This window comes from Macrotis lagotis, chromosome 1 (genome assembly GCF_037893015.1).
Source record: "Macrotis lagotis isolate mMagLag1 chromosome 1, bilby.v1.9.chrom.fasta, whole genome shotgun sequence".
Taxonomy (NCBI): domain Eukaryota; kingdom Metazoa; phylum Chordata; class Mammalia; order Peramelemorphia; family Peramelidae; genus Macrotis; species Macrotis lagotis.
The window spans coordinates 311874409-311894070 of NC_133658.1; the positions used below are offsets into that span (position 1 = coordinate 311874409).

The 19662-nt window shown below is 37.4% G+C and overlaps 1 protein-coding gene across 3 annotated transcripts in view; it reads left to right on the forward strand.

Moving 5' to 3' along the window:
* The first annotated feature begins 16896 nt into the window (after positions 1-16896).
* Positions 16897-19662, forward strand: part of MYLK3 (myosin light chain kinase 3) — an 88834-nt gene continuing 86068 nt past the window's right edge. For 2 of the 3 annotated variants that reach the window (XM_074211428.1, XM_074211427.1), the window contains exon 1: positions 16897-17137. Coding sequence is in view for 2 of the 3 variants with exons in the window: in XM_074211427.1 (XP_074067528.1) it covers positions 17087-17137 (51 nt within the window). In the remaining variant the exon portion in view is untranslated. Of the gene's footprint in view, positions 17142-19662 lie in introns of all 3 variants that reach the window. The other variant, XM_074211429.1, reaches the window with a different exon arrangement.

The window sequence follows — 19662 nt, forward strand, 5'->3', positions numbered from 1 at the left end:
GGTTCTCAGAGGATACCTAGACTAATCCCTTCATTTTATAGATGAGGAAACTGAGGTTCAAGGAATTTGAGTGACTTGCCCAGTATCGGAAATGGGATTTGAAATATTTTCAACTATTTTTTGCAGCGTAACTCAGTTTTATCCTTCCTTACATACCTAACTTAAATTTTTTCTTTCTATAAATGCTTCACTGACCTTCCTAGCTCTTGGTAATATGTCCCCTTTTCCCAAACCCTGCTTTGAACTCCTATAGCATTTCATTTCTTTTTCATTAATGTTATTTTGACTCCCATGGGCAAGGATAAGGATGGAAAACTGATCCCTTTTTATTACACAGTGTTTATCTGTCATTTTTGAAGAAGACCATGACATCAGGGAAGTGATGCCATGACAAGCACATAAACTGGATGTGAGCAGAGGGTTGTTGTGCTAAGTCACCAGCCACTTTTTCTTCTCTAAAGTCATCTGGGTTCAATGACGGATATGAATCAGGATGACTGGAGATGGCCCTGGATGTGAGGCAATCAGGGGTTAGCCCTTTTTATTAGGTTTAGCAAAAATGACTAGCTTCAATCTGCAAAAATCTGAACCAAACAATTTATTCCCATTTGACAAATTACTAAGTCCTAAACAAAGATTTGCCATTTGTAAACTGAGCAAACAATTAAAAGGTGAAAAAAAGAAAATAGCTTAACACAAAATTAAAAAGTGATCATATAAATTTATATTGTTGCTGTATTTTTTGTGGCTTCATTCTATATCACTTCATAAAGTCTTCTCATAATTTTTTTTAAAGATTTTGAGTTTTGAGTTTTACAATTTTTCTCCCAATCTTACTCCCCATCCCCCACGGAAAGCAATCTGTCAGTCTTTATTTTGTTTCCATGTTGTACATTGATCCAAATTGAGTGTGATGAGAGAGAAATCACATCCTTAAGGAAGAAACAAAAAGTGTGAGAGAGATAAGATCACACAATATCTTTTTTTCTAAATTAAGGGAATAGAGGGGGCGGAGCCAAGATGGCCACAAGAGAGGAACTCTCCTAGGCACTCTCTCATAAAAACTATAAACTAAGGACTCTAACTAAATTTTTGAGAGACAGAACCCACAGAGGGACCCAGTGAGGCAGTTCTAATCAAGGTAACCTGGAAAAGAGCAGAAAGGCTATGCACCCTGGGGTTGGAGGGACGGCCTGCCAGAGGGGTAGCCCACCAGAGCAAAAGAACTTCAGCCTCCCCCAGGCAGCCCCAGGGTGCTGGGAGCCATGGTTCACAGCAGGGGGGGAATCTCCTGAGCTATGCCCAGGGGAGCATCGGGCACAAATTGGGGGGGGGGACCTCTGCCAGAGCAAGCACATGAAGCCCAGCCCTCAGGGCACACAGCAAGCAATGTGGTCTTTAAGCAGCCCAGATCCAGGAACAGAAGCAGGTGGAACCAGTAAGCAAGAGCCCCCAGGACATGAGCCCATTGAACCTAGGGAGGGGAATGAAGAGAGAGAGAGAGACTGCTGAGCTCTACCCCTGGAACAGGATACTGGGGTTCTGACCACATTCAGATCCTGATCCCAGTCTAGGCCCCCCAATAGAACAGCAAGGCCCCTCCCCCACCTCAGTCCCATGGCAGAGGGGGGCGCATATGGTCATTCACAGACGAGGGAGGGCAGAGCCTCACACACTGAGACCCTTGTGGGAGTGTTCCAAAAGCTCAGGAAGCACCCCAAATCCAGGCTCAGGCTGGGAAAATGAGCAAGCAGAGAAAAAAGAGGAACACCATTGAGAAATATTTTGCAAATGAGCCCAAGAAGGATAAAAATACTCAGTCTGAAGAGGAAGCATAAGCTCCTGCATCTAAAGACTCCAAGAAAAACAGAAATTGGGCTCGGGCTATGACAGAGCTCAAAAAAAGACTTTGAAAATCAAATGAGGGAGTTAGAAGAAAAACTGGGAAAAGAAAGGAGAGAGATGCAGGAAAAACATGAAAATGAAGCCAGCAGCTTAGTCAAGGAAATCCAAAAAAAAAATGCTGAAGAAAATAGCATGCTAAAACCCAGCTTAGGTCAAATGGATAAAACATTTCAAAAAGTTATTGAGAAGAATGCTTTAAAAAGCAAAATTAGCCAGATGGAAAAAGAGATAAGAAAACTCTGAGGAAAACAAATCCTTCAGACAAAGAATAGAACTCAGGGAGATTGATGAATTTATGAGAAATCAGGAATCAATACTTCAAAACCAAAAAAATGAAAAATTAGAAGAAAATGTGAAACATCTCATTGAAAAAACTGATTATGGAAAACAGATTTAGGAAAGAATTTAAAAATTATTGGAATACCTGAAAATCATGATCAGGAAAAGAGCCTTGACATCATTTTCAAAGAATTACTACAGGAAAATTGCCCTGATATTCTAGAAGCAGAGGGCAAAACAGAAATGGAGAGAATCCACCAATTCCCCCGAGAAAGAGATCCCAAAAAACCAACCCCTAGGAATATTATAACCAAGTTCCAGAACTCCCAAGTCAAAGAGAAAATATTACAAGCAGCCAGAATGACACAATTCAAATATTGTGGAGCTGCAGTCAGAATCACACAGGACTTAGCAGCAACTACATTGGAAGCTCGTAGGGCTTGGAATATAATATACCGGAAGGCAAAAGAGCTTAGAATGCAGCCAAGAATGAACTACCCAGCAAGGCTGAATGTCCTCTTCCAGGGAAAAAGATGGACTTTCAATGAACCAGGGGAATTTCAAATGTTCCTGTTGGAATGGCCAGAGCTGAACAGAAGGTTTGATCTTCAAATACAGGACTCAGGTGAAGCATAGAGATTGGAGGAGAAGGGGAAAATATGAGGGACTTAATGATAATGCACTGCATGTATTGCTGTATAGAAAAATGACACTGATAATACTCATATGAACCTTCTCAGTTAATAGAGCAGGTAGAGGGAGCTTTTATAGTTGAAGCACAGGAGAAAGCTGAATTCGAAGATAAAATATGGTGTAAAAATGGAGTCAATAGAAAAAAGGGAAATGTAATGGGAGAAAGAAAAGGGAGAGGGGTAGTAGACCAAGATATTTCATGTAATAAGATTTTTCTTTATTACAATGAACTATTGCAGTGATATGAAGTGAGGAAATCTTCGCTCTCATCAGAGGTGGCTAGGGTAGGAAACGTCATATATACTCAATAGGGTATAGGCATCTGGAGTAAGAAGGGGACAGGGGGAAAGGGGGGTGATGTGAGTGATGGAGGAGAGGATGGACCCTGGGGGAAGAGTGGTCAGATATAACACATTTTCTTTTTTACTTCTTGCAGGGGGCTGGGAGTGGATGGCCTTTCTGGGACCATAGGGCCAGGTGGATGCTGGGCCTAAGGGGTGGTATGAGGGCTCAGGGCCTTGTGACCCCAGGGCCAGGGATCTGTCTGCTGCGCCACTCAGCTACCCTACAGCAGAGTCAGAGTGAAAGGAGAGAGAAGATATAAAACATGGTAGGGGAGAAATACAAAAGGAGGGAGTTGCGATCAGCAACGACAATGGTGGAAAAATATGGAAGTGACTTTTGCAATGGACTTATCAAAGAATGTGATCCACCCACGACAGAGTTGTTGGTGTTGGAACAAAGACTGAAGCACATTTTTCATTATTATTATTATTATTATTATTATTATTATTATTATTATTATTATTATTTTGGGTGCAGAGCAAATGGGGCTTGGTGGCCTGCCTGGGGCCGCATAGCAGGGTGATCGTTGGGTGTCTGAGGCCGGATTTGGACCCGGGTGCTCCTGGCTCAAGGGCCAATGCTCTGTCTGCCACCCAGCCACCCCTACTATTATTACTATTTTATTATATTTTGGGTCTTTTTTTTGGGGGGGTTTTTGCTGGGCAGTGGGGTTGGGGTGGCTTGCATGTCACACAGCTGGGTGATTGTTGGGTGTACAGGGCCGGATATGGGCACAGGTACTCCTGGCCCCAGGGCTGGTACTCCATCCATTGCGCCACCTGGCATACCTACAATTATTACTATTATTTTTTTCTTTTTAATTTAAATTTTTTTCTCCCCTTTATTGTTCAAGTGAGTCTATATTTTTTGGGGGAAGGGGGTATTTAGTTTACTTTTTTTTTTAGGTTTTTTGCAAGGCAAACGGGGTTAAGTGGCTTGCCCAAGGCCACGTAGCTAGGTAATTATTAAGTGTCTGAGACCGGATTTGAACCCAGGTACTCCTGACTCCAGGGCTGGTGCTTTATCCACTACCCCACCTAGCTGCCCGTTAGTTTACTCTTAAACAAGAATATTTTATTAATATGTAAAAAAACATTATTTGTACAAAATGAGAATAAATAAATTTTAAATATATAAAAAAATAAATTAAAGGGAATAGTCCTTGAAATTTGTTCAAACTCCATGGCTCTTTATCTTGATACAGATGATATTCTCCACTGCAGACAGCCCAAAATTGTTCCTGGTTGTTGCACTGATTGAATGAACAAGTCCATCAAGGTTGATCATCTGCACCCATGTTGCTGATAGGGTGTACAGTGTTTTTCTGGTTCTGCTCATCTCACTCAGCATCAGTTCATGCAAATCCCTCCAGGCTTCCCTGAATTCCTGTCCCTCCTGGTTTCTTTTTTTTTTTTTAGGTTTGGTTTTTTTTTTTGCAAGGCAATAGGGTTAAGTGGCTTGCCCAAGGCCACACAGCTAGGTCATTATTGTCTGAGGCCGGATTTGAACTCAGGTACTCCTGACTCCAGGGCCGGTGCTCTATCCACTGTACTACCTAGCTGCCCCTCCCTCCTGGTTTCTAATAGAGCAATAGTGTTCCATGGCATACATATACCACAGTTTGCTAAGCCATTCCCCAATTGAAGGACATTTACTTGATTTCCAATTCTTTGCCACTGCAGACAGGGCTGCTATGAATATTTTTGTACAAGTGATTTTTTTTATTAAAGATATTTGATTTTTACAATTTTCCCTCCAATCTTATTTCCCTCCCCCTACCCCACCACGGAAAGCAATCTGTCCCTCTTTACTTTGTTTCCATGTTGTGCATTGATCCAAATTGAGTGTGATGTGAGAGAAATCATATCCTTAAGGACGAGACAAGAAGTCTAAGAGGTAATAAGATCAACAATAAGATATTTTTTTTTTCTAAATTAAAGCGAATAGTCCTTGAACTTTGTTCAAACTCCATGGCTCTTTATCTGGATACAGATGGCACTCTCCTTTGCAGACAGCCCAAAATTGTTCCCAATTGTTGCACTAATGGAATGAATGAGTCCTTCAAGGTTGATCATCACTCCCATGTTGCTGTTAAGGGTATACAGTGTTTTTCTGGTTCTGCTCATCTCACTCAGAATCAGTTCATGCAAATCTCTCCAGGCTTCCCTGAAATCCCCTCCCTCCTGGTTTCTAATAGAACAATAGTGTTCCATGACATACATATACCACAGTTTGCTAAGCCATTCCCCAATTGAAGGACATTTACTTGATTTCCAATTTTGCCACCACAAACAGGACTGCTATAAATATTTTTGTATAAGTGATATTTTTACCCTTTTCATCATCTCTTCAGGGTATAGACCCAGTAGTGGTATTGCTGGGTCAAAAGGTATGCTCATTTTTGTTGCCCTTTGGGCGTAGTTCCAAATTTCTCTCCAGAAAGGTTGGATGAGTTTCACAGCTCCACCAACAGTATAATAGTGTCCCAGATTTCCCATAACCCTTCCAATAATGATCATTATCCTTTCTGGTCATATTAGCCAGTCTGAGAGTTTTGAGGTAGTACCTCAGTCTTCTCATAATTCTTGAGCTCTTCATATTATTTGCTACAGATCAGTAATATTCCATTATATTCATATACAAACAAGTAGTTTGAGAACATTAGAAATATACATTTTGTACAATTTTACACTTTATAGAAATGTATATCTTGTTTAATTTTCCAGGTGCAATCCATCTTGATATTTACCTCCTATTCAATTATGGGCCCCTTTCAATGTCTATTTGAAGTATATGTCAAAGATAATGTATATTGTGTTACCTCAGGATACCAGCTATTAAAATAGATGGCTGTACAAAAGTGTGTTTTTCACCCTCTTGGTGTTTCCTGTACAAATTGTTAGGCCAGTTTGAGTAGTTATAGAGGTTCTTGAGAAAACCTTATAAGCTTTGATGTCTATAAACAGTATCGTCTGGATGACCTCTTTATCCATTGGAAATTCCATTTGACCCTGAAGAAACCATTTGTGAGCATACTTTTTTAAATTTTTCCTTGCTTAACATTAATAACCTAAGAGTAATTGAAAAAATTATCTCTGTACTTATTTCATGTTTTAATTTTAATTTAATTTAACATAAATGTGTGATTCTTTGTTGTTAATTTTGATATAGGGTAGAGAGTCTCAGTGTTATTTTGATCTTTGTTTCTAGGATTAGAGAATTTGAACAAGTTTTGAAATTTGAGAACTACTTCAATATTTTAATATTTTGAGGTAACTACAACACAGTGGCTAATGAGCTAGACCTGGCATCCAGAAAACTTGAATTCAAATTCTACCTCACCTTCCTTCCTACTAGTGCTGTGACCTTGGGCAAGCTATTTAATCTGTTTCCTCATCAGTAAAACGGTAAAAATAATAGCAACTTTGTTCCAGATTTGCTGTGAGGATAAAAAGAAAGATATTTGTAAAATTCTTGGAAATACTTTTTAGTTAATATTAGTACTGTTTTCATTTTATAACTAGTAATTATCAACATAATCATTTTATTAATTAATAGCAATCTGAATAATTATAGTATCCTAATTATTTATAGTATTCTAATTCTCTACAAATGCTGTTGCTAATTTGTGTCAGTTTCTTATAAATTTTGTATGCTGAACTTTTATCAGAAATGCTTAGCAATTTTTCCTTGCTTGTTTCTAGATATGTAGCTTTGTTGTACAGAATCTTTTTATCTTTCTATAATTAATAGTTTAATTTTGACTTTTATTGAATTTTATCTTTTGATAATTATCTCAAAGTTAGAACTGGTTAAAAATTTGTACTTTCTCTATAGCTGTAAAAGATAAAAATAATCCATATTCTCTTTTTATGATTTAAAAAAATTGGATCATTGATTCATTTGGGATTTTTTGTGATGGCTTATGTGAAATGCTGATTTGCTCTCAATTTTTGCCAAACTGTAACCTGAATTGCTCGGTAATCTTTGTTGAGTAATGAATATTTTCTCCTAGGTTTTGTTATCCTGGCTTTGTCAAACACTGGACTATTGTATGTATTTGCTGCTAATTTATTGATTATCTATTCCTGATCTGTTTTTCCACATTTATACACTGCAATTATTACTTTATAGTTTAATTTGAATGCAAGTTCCTCTTCTCTAGTCCTCATCTTTTTAATAATTTCTCTTGATAGCTTTGATTTTTTTTGTTCTTCCATATGAATTTTGTAATTATTTTATCTAGTTCTATAAAATATATTCATTGAAATTTTGATTATGATGGTAAACCATTTATAAATTGATTTGGACAATGTTCTGTTAGTCTGACTTCATTTACACTGAATATTTAGTTCTTTTATTTAAAAAAAATTTTTTTTTTAGATTTTTCAAGGCAATGGGGTTAAGTGGCTTGCCCAAGGCCACACAGCTAGGTAATTATTAAGTGTCTGAGGCCATATTTGAACTCAGGTACTCCTGACTCCAAGGCCAGTGCTCTATCCACTGTGCCACTTAGCCACCCCAAGTTCTTTTATTTCTGTAAAATAATATTTTATAGTTATCTTTTTATAAATCTTCTGTAAATCTTGGTAGGTTAATTCCAAGATGTTTAATATATTGATTCATGCTTTCAATGCTTTTTAAAAACTGACATTCAGTGAACATCACTGGAATATCAAATTTGGATTTCCTCTCAGAGACTGTGGAGTTCACCTTGTGTCTGAATAAGAATTTGCTTTTCAACAAAACTGCCAAGAGGTCATTCCGCTTGTCTGAAGACCTCTAGTGGAGGGGAGCCTCCTACATTCCAAGGCAATGTTTTGGGATAGTTCTAATGGGTAGTTAATAAGAATAAAAGAGAATAATAGTTAACATATGTGTGTGTATGTGTGTGTGTGTGTGTGTGTGTTAACTAATTTGCCAAATGCTATGTATGCTGAGGACTTTACATTTATTATCTCATTTGATTCCTCTAATAACCCTAGAAAATAGACTTTATTATTATCTTCATTTTACAGATTAGGAAATTGAAAATGTCTGAGGCCAGATCTGAACTTAGGTCTTCCCTACTCTGGAGCCAGCATAGTATCTATTGTGCCACTTAGGTTAAGAAATTTTCCCTTAGCAGTAGTCTAAATATACTTCTTTCTCTAACTCTTACCTATTGTCCCTACATTTGTTTCAATAGGTAAGGTTGCACAAGTCTCATCTCCCTTGCACACTACAGTTTTTATGTCTCTTCCCCAACCCCCACCCACTGCATATTTTTTTTTTAGGTTTTTGCAAAGCAGATAGCATTAAGTGGCTTGCCCAAGGCCACACAGCTAGGTAATTATTAAGTGTCTGAGACTGGATTTGAACCCAGGTACTCCTGACTCCAGGGCCTGTGCTTTATCCACTGCACCACCTAGCCGCCCCCCCACTCCATATTTTCAACTAGAGTTCCTGGAATGAATTTTTGAATCCTTCACCATCTCTGGTCACTCAACTCTGGACATTCTCCAGTTGATCAATGAGTTTCATAAATTGTGAAGCTCAGAACTGAACACAATATTTTAGGTGTCAGAATATTTAGTGCAGAATATAGTGGGATCATCACCTCCCTAGTCCTTGACAGGATATCATGTCAAAGCAGCTTGGTGGCACAGTAGGTAGAACTTGAGTTGGACCAAGCATCAGGAAGATCTGAGTTCAAGTCCAGTTTTACTAGTTGTGAAGTCTGGGCAAGTCACTTATCCTCCGTCTGCCTTGGTTTTCTCAACTCTCAAATGAGGATAATAATAGTACCTACTTCACAGATGAAATGAGATCTCTGTAAAGTGCTTAGCAGAGTGCCTGGCACAAAGCTTAATAAATGTTCATTCCCTCCCTTTTGATTATAACAACTTTATTAAGTGTCATATTGCACTTTTGCCTAATGTTGACTTTGCAGTACAAAAAACGTCTGACCAGGATGGCTGCCCCAAAGGGAGGTAGAGCGCCCAACTCCCACATGCTAGAAAAACACTGAATTTGCATCAACCAAAATAATGATTGATATGTCCAGTGAGTGATTTCTCCTTCTCCAGTATTGAACAAAACATCAGCCAGAAGCCCAGGAGCAAGAGGAAATTTGCCTGTTCCACAACAAAAGCAGCAACAGTGCCTCCCAGTTTGACTAGAGACAGGAAACATCAAGCCTGCAATACTGTATCCCAAGGAAGCTAACAGGAATAGAGGTCTCTCTCCTGATAAAGCTCCAGGATGAGGACTCAGTAGTTCCTGGGCCAGGCAGCAGTAATGTTTAGACAAGGCCAGGAACCCCATGGTAATCCCCTAACACCTGTCTTGAGATGCCAAAGACGGTCCTGAGATCAAATAATCTGAACTTCAATGGTCCAGGAAAGCCAAACCCTGGGAAGGCAGAAACCAGAGCAGGAACCCAGACAAGATCAATAGGAAAGAAGAGTAGGAATTGAAAATGACCCTGGCAGAAAGCCCCAGGAACTAAAGTTGTTGAGGTGAGCAGATGAAAGAAAACACAGACTTGTATCAAAAATTATTGCAATTAGAGACAGCTAGGTGGTGCAGTGGATAGAGCACCAGCCCTGGAGTCAGGAGAACCTGAGTTCAAATCCAGTCTTAGACACTCAATAATTACCAACTGTGAGGCCTTGGGCAAGTCACCTAATCCCACATTGCCTTGCAAAAAAAAAATTGCAATTGTAGAAATGCCCCCAAAGACCAATGCAATGACTCAAAGGACAAAATAGATTTTCCTCAGAATTTATGTGAATGCCTAGAAGATATGATACAAACACTTTAAAGGGAAGAATTGGAAGAAAAAGGAGTAGTTGAAAAGATACAATGGTGACCATTACTCAAGAAACAGATGCTCTGAAAACTAAAAGAGTCTAAGAGTAATCATTGACTCCATGAGACAGCAAGTAATATTAAGGGAAAAAAAATCAAAAGATTGATAAAGTAGAAGAAAATAAGGAATATATGTTATCATTGTAATGAGGATATAAACTCACATTGAAAAGGGGGTAGCCTGTTTTCAGGGAGGGCATGATGAAATATAATAGAAGTGACTTGGAGAGATTTGGAGTAGAGATTTATGTAGAAATTAAGTGGTTCAGTTCTATTAGTGATGTAATTAAAAGGCCCCTGACTCTGACTAGCTATAGTGCCAGAACTGGGGTGCATTCAAAAAGGGACCACTAGAGACTTACTGCAGAGTCCTCCTCCCTCCCCATAGAGTTGCTGACAGTGGAGGGAGAGGAGGAGGAGGACAAGGTGCTGAGAGCCCCTGGTAGAAAAGGGTAAAAGTGGATAGCCCTTGCTGTTGCTTCAGTTTCCCTGTGTCCATGCTTTCCTAGTAGAGAAAGGAGACTATAGTCTAGATATAGCCACAACATTGGGTAGTTTGAAAGTTTTGTGGCCAACTTGTCCATTATTAAGCTCCTAGGTTTCAAACCTGGCCCATATACAGGAGATATATGGTCTCATCCAGCAGTGGTGCCTCATTTGTTGTTGATTATTGTTTTAACATTCATTTTATTATATTCTGTGTTCAAAATTATTTTCCTCCATCCCTTTTCTCACCCATTGAAAAGGCAAGCAATATGATTCCCATTATATGTGAAGACACATAAAGTCATGTTGCAAGAAACAAAAACAAAACAAAAACAAAACCCAACAACAGCAAGAAAGATGAAGAAAATGAAAAGCTCATTGCATTGAGTTCATCAATTCTCTCTTTGGAGAGGATGGCATTTTTTCCATCATGATTCCTTTAGAATTGTCTTGGATTATTTTCTTGATCAGAATAACCAATCTGCTACTGTGTATGATGTTCTGATTTTGCTCATTTCAAATGTAATCTTTTTCCAGGTTTTTCTGAAACAAGTGATGCTACATTTGATTGTAAACTTGGTGGAGATAATGATATTTTAAAACTGTTAATTCTGAGCCTACTTTCTCCAGAGACTGAGATGGTATGTTGATAGTGTGCCCTGAAGTACTGGGAAGAAATATTTATACTCTTCTTCTTTACTTTATTTTGGAAGTAAATATCTCTTTGTAAAAAACTAATCAATGTTAATTGGTTAAATGGAACTAGGGAAGTAAGCATTAGCCTGTCAATAATGAGAACAGATTGGAAAGGAACTTCAATCTGACAACAATAAAGAAAACACCCTAAATCATTAGGATAATCCCTAGAATCCTGAGGGGAAAATGCATGCATCCTCAGTCTGGAATAGTGAAATACTAGAATCATTGCTACATCAAAAACAACCACCCTGGAAAACAGGTCCAGGAGAGGTATTATAAGAAACACTGGATTCCCTGAAAATTATGATTAAAAAAACAAAAGCCTGGACACTGTGTTTCAAGAGATCATTAATGGGGGCAGCTAGGTAGTACAGTGGATAGTGTGCTAACCCTGGAGTCAGGAGGACCTGAGTTCAAATCCAGATTCAGAAGCTTAAAAATTGCCTAGCTGTGTGACCTTGGCCAAGTCATTGAAACCCATTGCCTTAAATTTAAAAAAAAATGTAAAAATCATTAATGAAAACTAGCCATTCCTATTAGAATCAGAAGGCTAAGAAAAGATAGAAAGAAACCACTGATCATCACCTGCAAGGAACCCCAAAAAAGGAAAAACTCTAGGACTGTCATAGTGAAAAATCAAGAATTCTCATATCAAAGAAAAAGAATTGTAAATATCCAGAAAGAAAAAAATTCAGGTACTAAGCAACTACACTGCTATTACAGAAAAGAGAAAATATTGGAATACAGTTTTCAAAAAAAGCAAAAAATGAAGATTTACAGCCAATAATAGTTTACTCTGTAAAGCTAAGTATAATCCTTTTTTTTGGGGGGGGGAATGGATTTTTATTGGAATAGAAGACTTTTGAGTATTTCTTTTTCTTTTTTTTTTTTTTGGCAAGGCAATGGGGTTAAGTGGCTTGCCCAAGGCCACATAACTAGGTAATTATTAAGTGTCTGAGGCTGGATTGTGAACTCAGGTACTCCTGACTCCAGGGCTGGTGCTCTATGCACTGTGCCACCTCTTTAACCGCCCCTCTTTAGGTTATTTTTTAAAATGAATAGGGGGGAAAAGGAATTTGGAAGCCCACTAACACCCCCAGATCTTTGTTCTGATGAACAGCTGTCTAGTCACAGCTCCTTTTTCTTTTTTCTTTTTTTGCATTTATTAAGATGAATTTTTTGTGCTCAAGTATAAAAATTTATATTTATCTCTGTCACACTCATAAGGCAGCTAAGTGACACAGTGGACTAAGGCACTGGACTTGGAATCAGGAAGACCTGAGTTCAAGCCTCCCCACAGACATTCATAGATGTGTGACCTTTAGCAAGCCACTTAACCTTTTTTTGTCTCAATTTCCTTATTTGTAAAAAAGAGGATAATAATAATAATAGCATCTACCTCACAAATTTGTTGAGAGAATCAAATACAGTAATATGTATATAACACTTTGCAAACTTTAAAGCACTATAAAATACTTATTATATTTTTCTATCTGGTCCAGTGTTCCAACTTGTCAAGATCTATTTGAACTCTTGACTCTTCCAATATGTTAACTATCCCTATGAACTTTGTGGCACCTACAGGTGCTATCTTTTTGTCAATTTTCCTATCATTTTTTTCTTTTTTGTTGAGATGTTGCATGATTTTGTGGATTTACCTCCTTTATTACACTGGTTTGCAGAAACTGCTCATTCACTGCTTAAAAAAAGTTTGCTTCCCTCCTTAATCTCCACCTATTTACCCTCCTCTTAAGGAATCCATGTTTATTCCTTTAATTTTCTTCATAATGTTGCAATTTGTGACATTTGTAAAACTATGCCAAATAATAATGAGATCAAGCTTAATTCTTGCCTGTTCTTTGGGGGGAAAGATCTAAGTTTTCTCTATTTCAAAAAATGCTATACCAAAATACCAAAAAAGTATTTTCCTATACTAACAGACCACAAAAAGTATCACAATATTGTGAATCTTTATGCAACTTACTTATAAAGTATGGAGGAAAAATTCCTTCAGTCCTATGCATTTTAAGGGGGTTTTTTTTGGCAAGGCAATGGGTTTTAGTGACTTACCCAAGGTCACACAGCTAGGTAATTAGTGTCTGAGGTTGGATTTGAACTCAGGACCTCCTGACTCCAGGGTTGGTGCTCTATTCACTGCCCTATGCATTAAAAAAAAACAACCTTTTATTAAAGAATTTCTATATTTATTGAGATTAATAAAAATTTTCAAGAGAGGAACATGACATAAAAATAGTACTAGGATTAGAGCTAGAAGAGCCCTATATTTATATCTCATTTCTGACATTTCTTTTTCCATAAGCAAGTAATTTAATTTCTCTATTTCTTCTTTATAATAGGAATAATATTTGTAATACCAACCTCATAGGATGTTGTGAGGATCAAATGAAATACTAAATGGAAAACACTTTGTAGTCCTTATGGTGTTTTGCAAATTCTAATTATTGAGATTTAATATGGGGCAGCTAGGTGGTGCAGTGGATAGAGCGCTGGCCCTGGAGTCAGGAGTACCTGAGTTCAAATTTGGCCTCAGACACTTAATAATTATCTACCTGTGTGGCCTTGGGCAAGCCACTTAACCCCATTTGCCTTTCCAAAAAAACCTAAAAACAAACAAAAAAAGTCACACTAAGAGATTTAATATGCTATTTGCTTTCATCTTACAACATCCTAGAATTCTTGGTAATGAACCCAATTTGATCATAACAAGTATTTGAACTTTATTCACCAATATTTAATTTGATTTCTTTTTTATTTTTTGCATTGCTAAAATATCCTCTCAGGACTAGTTAATATTCCCTCCCTTTCCCCATAGTTGTAAAGAATTCTAATTTATTTATGATTTTTAAAATTTAGGTCATTGATTCATTTGGGATGTATTATAATAAACAGAATAAGATTCCAATCTATTTCTGTTCAGTCAATAAACATTTATTCATGTCCTATCAAGTGCCAGGAGCTGTACTAAGCTCTACAAATATGAATACAAAAACAAATATGAAATAAGAAAGACAGTCCCTGTCTTTAAGAAGCTTACAATCTGATAGAGGAAGGCACCACAAAAAGGGAAGCTGAAAAAGGGGGAAAGAGAAGAGGAGCATTTTAGGAAAATCAGGAAAATCCTAACATAGTGCAGCCAGGTGAGAAATGAGGAAATGTCTTTGTGAGCCCCATATCTAAGTAAAGGTTTTGAAGCTTATGGCTTCACCCTCTAGGTAGAGGGACAGAGAATAGTAATGAGATGTGAGTACTTGTGAGTACTGGGACTGATTTGATCTTGTGGGATGAAGAGGTTTTCCCAGGGATGAGCTTTCTAGGACATGATGGAGAAGGTCAGAGAAGTTCCAAAGTAGCTAAACTGCTATCACTTTTCATGGCAGTTTTTTTTTCATTGATGTTCTATAGGAGTATCTTAAATTATCTATTTTATTTATGTATATTTATCTCCTTCAGACCATAAACTTATTGAGAATAGGGACTTTATTTTGTTTTTTTTGTTATCTACAGCACAGTGTCTTACATGTAGCATGTAAGTATATTACATGTAGTAAATAAGTTAGTTTTAGTTGATTTTTTTTTTAGGGCAGTGGGGTTAAGTGGCTTGCCCAAGGCCACACAGCTAGGCAATTAAGTGTCTGAGGCTAGATTTGAACTCAGGTACTCCTGACTCCAGGGCTGGTGTTCTATCTACTGCGCCACCTAGCAGCCCCTCTGTTGATTTTTAAGGCAAAAAAGTTGTTTATATATTTAGGAAACAAAATTGCAACTACTCTCTATATCCATTTACTCATAAACATCCAATAGTTACTGAGCTTGAACCATGTATCCTTTTGTTGCTTCTTTTAGTTCTGATGCTACTATAATACTATTGGGCTCAATAGATGGAGTATTTGACTCAGGAAGACCTGAGATAGAATTCTACTTTTAGACACTTGCTATGTGATTGGTCAAGTCATTTACACTCTCTTACCCTCAATTTATTTGTAAAAATGAGGATAAATGATAACATCTACCTTACAGGGTTGTTGTGAGAACCAAATGAAATAACAAAAGGAAAGTGATTTGTAACCTTAAGGCACTATATAGATACTGGTTATTATTGTGATATGAAATGTGAAATTTGAAAATTGGAAGAAGGGTTTTTTTTTGAACAAATAATGTGATTGTGTGTCTATGTGACTATAATTCAAAACTATTAAAAGAAAAGAATTTAGTGTTCTTATTTTCCAAGTCTCTCTCCTTAACCCTCTTCTATAATGTGCTGTAGAAATGAACATTAATCTTATCAATTCTCAGGAGTACAATGATCATTTCTTCATGGATATTTCTGAAATCTAATATCTGGCCCTAAACTCTTCCAAAACACCAGGCTCAAATTGCCAGAAATACATCCACCATCGGGGGAAGACTGGACGCATTGAAGGAAGATCTTTAGAGGGGCATACACTTAGGGAACATAGATGGCCACAAAATTTGTTTGGAAGGGCAATTTATATATTTTTTTTATTTTGAACTTAAATACCCCCCAAAATAGTGTTTCTGTATCCTTAGCAGAACACAAAATAATATGTCAATCCATGAATCTTAATTTTATACCTCACTTTAAAAACTATAGCTTTTCTGTGCTTCCTTTTTTTTTTTCTTGGTTAGGTTTTTTTGCAAGGCAAATGGAGTTAAGTGGCTTGCCCAAGGCCACACAGCTAGGTAATTATTAAGTGTCTGAGACCGGATTTGAACCCAGGTACTCCTGACTCCAAGGCCGGTGCTTTATCCACTATGCCACCTAGCTGCCCCTTTTCTGTGCTTCCTTTAGAATGTTCTGTCCTCTTCTATGCATTTTAAAAAAGATTTCAATTGTCTTTTTTTTTTGCAGTCCCATGAAGTTCAACACTGCTACTAAACCAGATTAAAATGTAATTTGAGGGGCAGCTACGTGGTGTAGTGGATAAAGCACCGGCCTTGGAGTCAGGAGTACCTGGGTTCAAATCCGGTCTCAGACACTTAATAATTACCTAGCTGTGTGGCCTTGGGCAAGCCACTTAACTCCATTTGCCTTGCAAAAACCTAAAAAAAAATGTATTTGGGAAATACAGAAAGAAAGAGAAAGAAAGAAAGAATGAAATCAATAAAAATACAATAAAACATAGATGATGTGATTTTCTAAGTTAATATGTGGCCCAGAGGATTTCTCTTTGACTTTGATCCCATTGCTCCATCTATTTAGCTATCTTGTTATGCAATAAATGGGTTCCAGATGTCTCAGGATTACCCCCAGGCTAAGTTTACCTATGTGTTTCTCTTGTGTTGTTCCCATTTGTTTCACAAATCTCCTAAAAGCGTCATAGTCTTTATCTTAAACTGCTCTGTGCAAGCCTGGTGGTGAAGTTGGCAGCTCCTCAAGCAGCAACTTTTAGCATTTGCCGTCCTATCTGAAAATGAGACACCTGCTCCTTGTGTTCCTTAGTAACCAAGTTGATCCCACTCACGCACTTGTGGCTAAATGTGGTTCAGGGCCCAGAGCCAGACTCTGGAGCAGGAAATAGCATATAATATCCATCACTAGGGAAACAATGGCCTAAGTCCCTGATTTAACCCTGTGCTAATGAAAACAGTTCACTGAGCTGGTCAGCAGAGAAAGGGATTGCAGTCCTCAGTGATTAGGGAGGGGGCTAGTGTAGTTGTCTGGTTCTCAATTTTCTCTTGAGTACCCTTGGTTATATCCTTGGGCAAGTTATACAACTGCCCCAGTTCTCAGTTTACTTGCTAGTAAGATGGAGGTAATGATACTTACCTATCTCACTGAGGAATTATGAAAGCAAATAGTTCAGAAAGACAATTTGACATCCATGGATGGAAGGCGGTATGTAAGTGCAAATAATATGCTTATTTTTAATTATTTAGGATGCTTTCAGCAAAAGTATTAGCTAAGTGACTTATGATCCAACCAAATCAAATTTTGGAGATAAGTAAAAGGGGATGGTGTAAAGGAAGGTAGGAGATAATCTAAAACTTAAATGCTAAAAACTTCCTATGTTTTATGGGTGAATTCACTGACCATTTTGGGCCTATTTTCTGGAATCATGTGAAATTATTCTCCAGAGTTTTTATTGTTGTTCATTCTTGAGCATCCTTAGTATCATTTTTATTTTATTTTTGCAGTTTTCCAACTTTCAAAAACAAAAACATCTCCAAAACCAAACGAGAACAAAACAAATTGGATCATGATGTTTATATACTCCAGAGGAAAAGATTGCATTTATTTGGTAAATTGTTAAAAGACAGCTTTGCTCCATTTAAAAGGAAAAATAAGTCACAGTTGCTTTTTACTTCATTGTTTTTCCTTTTTCATGGTAGAAATGCTCAGTCTCATTATTTCTTAAGTATCTCTAGTTCATGAGGGTCTCAACGATTAACTTTGGCTTTCATGCCATTCCTGAACATCTTAGTTTTTTGTCAAGCTTGGGATCCTGAGGGAGTTAGCTGATCTCTCATAAGCAACTTTTGTCGGCTATACCTTTCTCTATTGTGTATTCTTTGCCCAAGAAATTCTATAAATAATTCATGTATGCATTGGCTACTACAATCCTTTTTCAAAATTTTACAACAGCTAGAGCCCTAACTTCAGTTTTCCAGCTTCTTATTTTGAAGGCATCCTGGATCTTTTTTTTTATGGAGGAGACTCTGGTGGGAAGTATCCAGAGAAGCATTTTCTAGGATTCTCTTCTCTTCTTCCTTTGATTTGGAGTCAGCAATTGCTCAGAAGTTGTTAGATATTTGCTGATTACCTACAGAATGAGATGTAACAGATGTATCATCTATTGTGGTTGATTTATAAAAGCCTATCTACATACATTTGTTCCTCATAATAAATCTGGGAGATAGGTGATATTATAATTCATATTTTACAGATGAGGAAATTGAGGTTCAGAAATTGAGGTAAATTATTTACCTAAGACCACATAGCTAATAGTGTTTGGGGTGGAATTTGAATCCAGTTATGCCTAACTCCATGCCTAATACTATAGTTTAATATTAGTATCTTTTTTTTTAGGTTTTTGCAAGGCAAATGGGGTTAGGTTAAGTGGCTTGCCCAAGGCCACACAGCTAGGTAATTATTAAGTGTCTGAGACCAGAAGTATCCTTTCTAATCCATCCAATCTACCCTAACATTAATCTAACTTAAACATTGCTTTAATTATATGCCCCCCCTTCTCAAGATCTTTCAATGACTCCCCATTGCAGGTCAAATCAATTGTAAATTCCTTTGTCAGGTTCCCATAATCCTAACTATTCTGGTCAATCCAATTCTCTCTCCAAACATCCCCAACTTGTTCTATTAACATAAGAAGGCCTTTCTTACTTCTTTTCCTTTACTTGTTGTCATCCTCTTTACCTCTATTTCCCCTCCTTCCTATCTGCCCACAATTTGTTCAAAGCCACCTCAGTTTCACCTTTTCCAGATAGCCTTCTATATTCTGATTACTATTCCTTGACCTACTTGTCTCCTAAACCTCTACAGCACTTAAAGTCTATATTATACAATTTTTTAATACTATCAAATTTACTATCAAAATTATTTGCTTTGATGTAACCTACTTAGTCCAATACTTCATGATGGCATGGAGGTGATCCTGACTTTTCATAGGCTATGCTATAGGAGGTCTTGGCTTTTATTGCTAGAGGGACTTTGGTGGGGTGTTAGCAACAGTATAAATCTGTTGTCTGTCCATGTACACCTCAGTTAAGAACAGAAGGACTAATAAGTGGGATTGTCACTTGATGATCATGGAAACCCACGAATCAAAAGTACATATTGCTCATATGTCTTCATGAATTCCTAGCATTTGCCAAGTAAAATTTAGATTTCTCTGCCTGATATTCAAGATTTTCCACCAGCTGGAGCTATTCTACCTTTCTAGCCTTATATTTTATATTTCAGTCAGAGTAACTATCTGCTCCCTGAACATAACCTATTCTCCCCTGTCTTCATGTCCTTGTATATATTATTACTCATGCCTGAAATGTTTTCTGTCACCCTTAGCTTATGGGATTTTTACCTTCTCCATGAAACCTCCTTTGAATTGCTATGGCAGTAAGGATTTTAGACTTCATATGGCACCTTGTTTTATAACTTTCCTGTAAGCTTTTCCTGTAATTCCTGTATTACTGAATAACATAGAAGTCTGTGCTTGTGTCTTAATCACCTATTGAATTATAAAACTCCATGAGGACAAGGACTCTATCTCAACTTTCAAAATAATAATAATAAGTGAATTTCCTTTCCTGTATTATTTGCTGTGGTTACTTGTGTGTATATATTGTCTTTTCTCCCTAGCCAGACTGAATTCCCTGTGAGCAGGGATCAAGTCTAGACAGTGCCTAGAA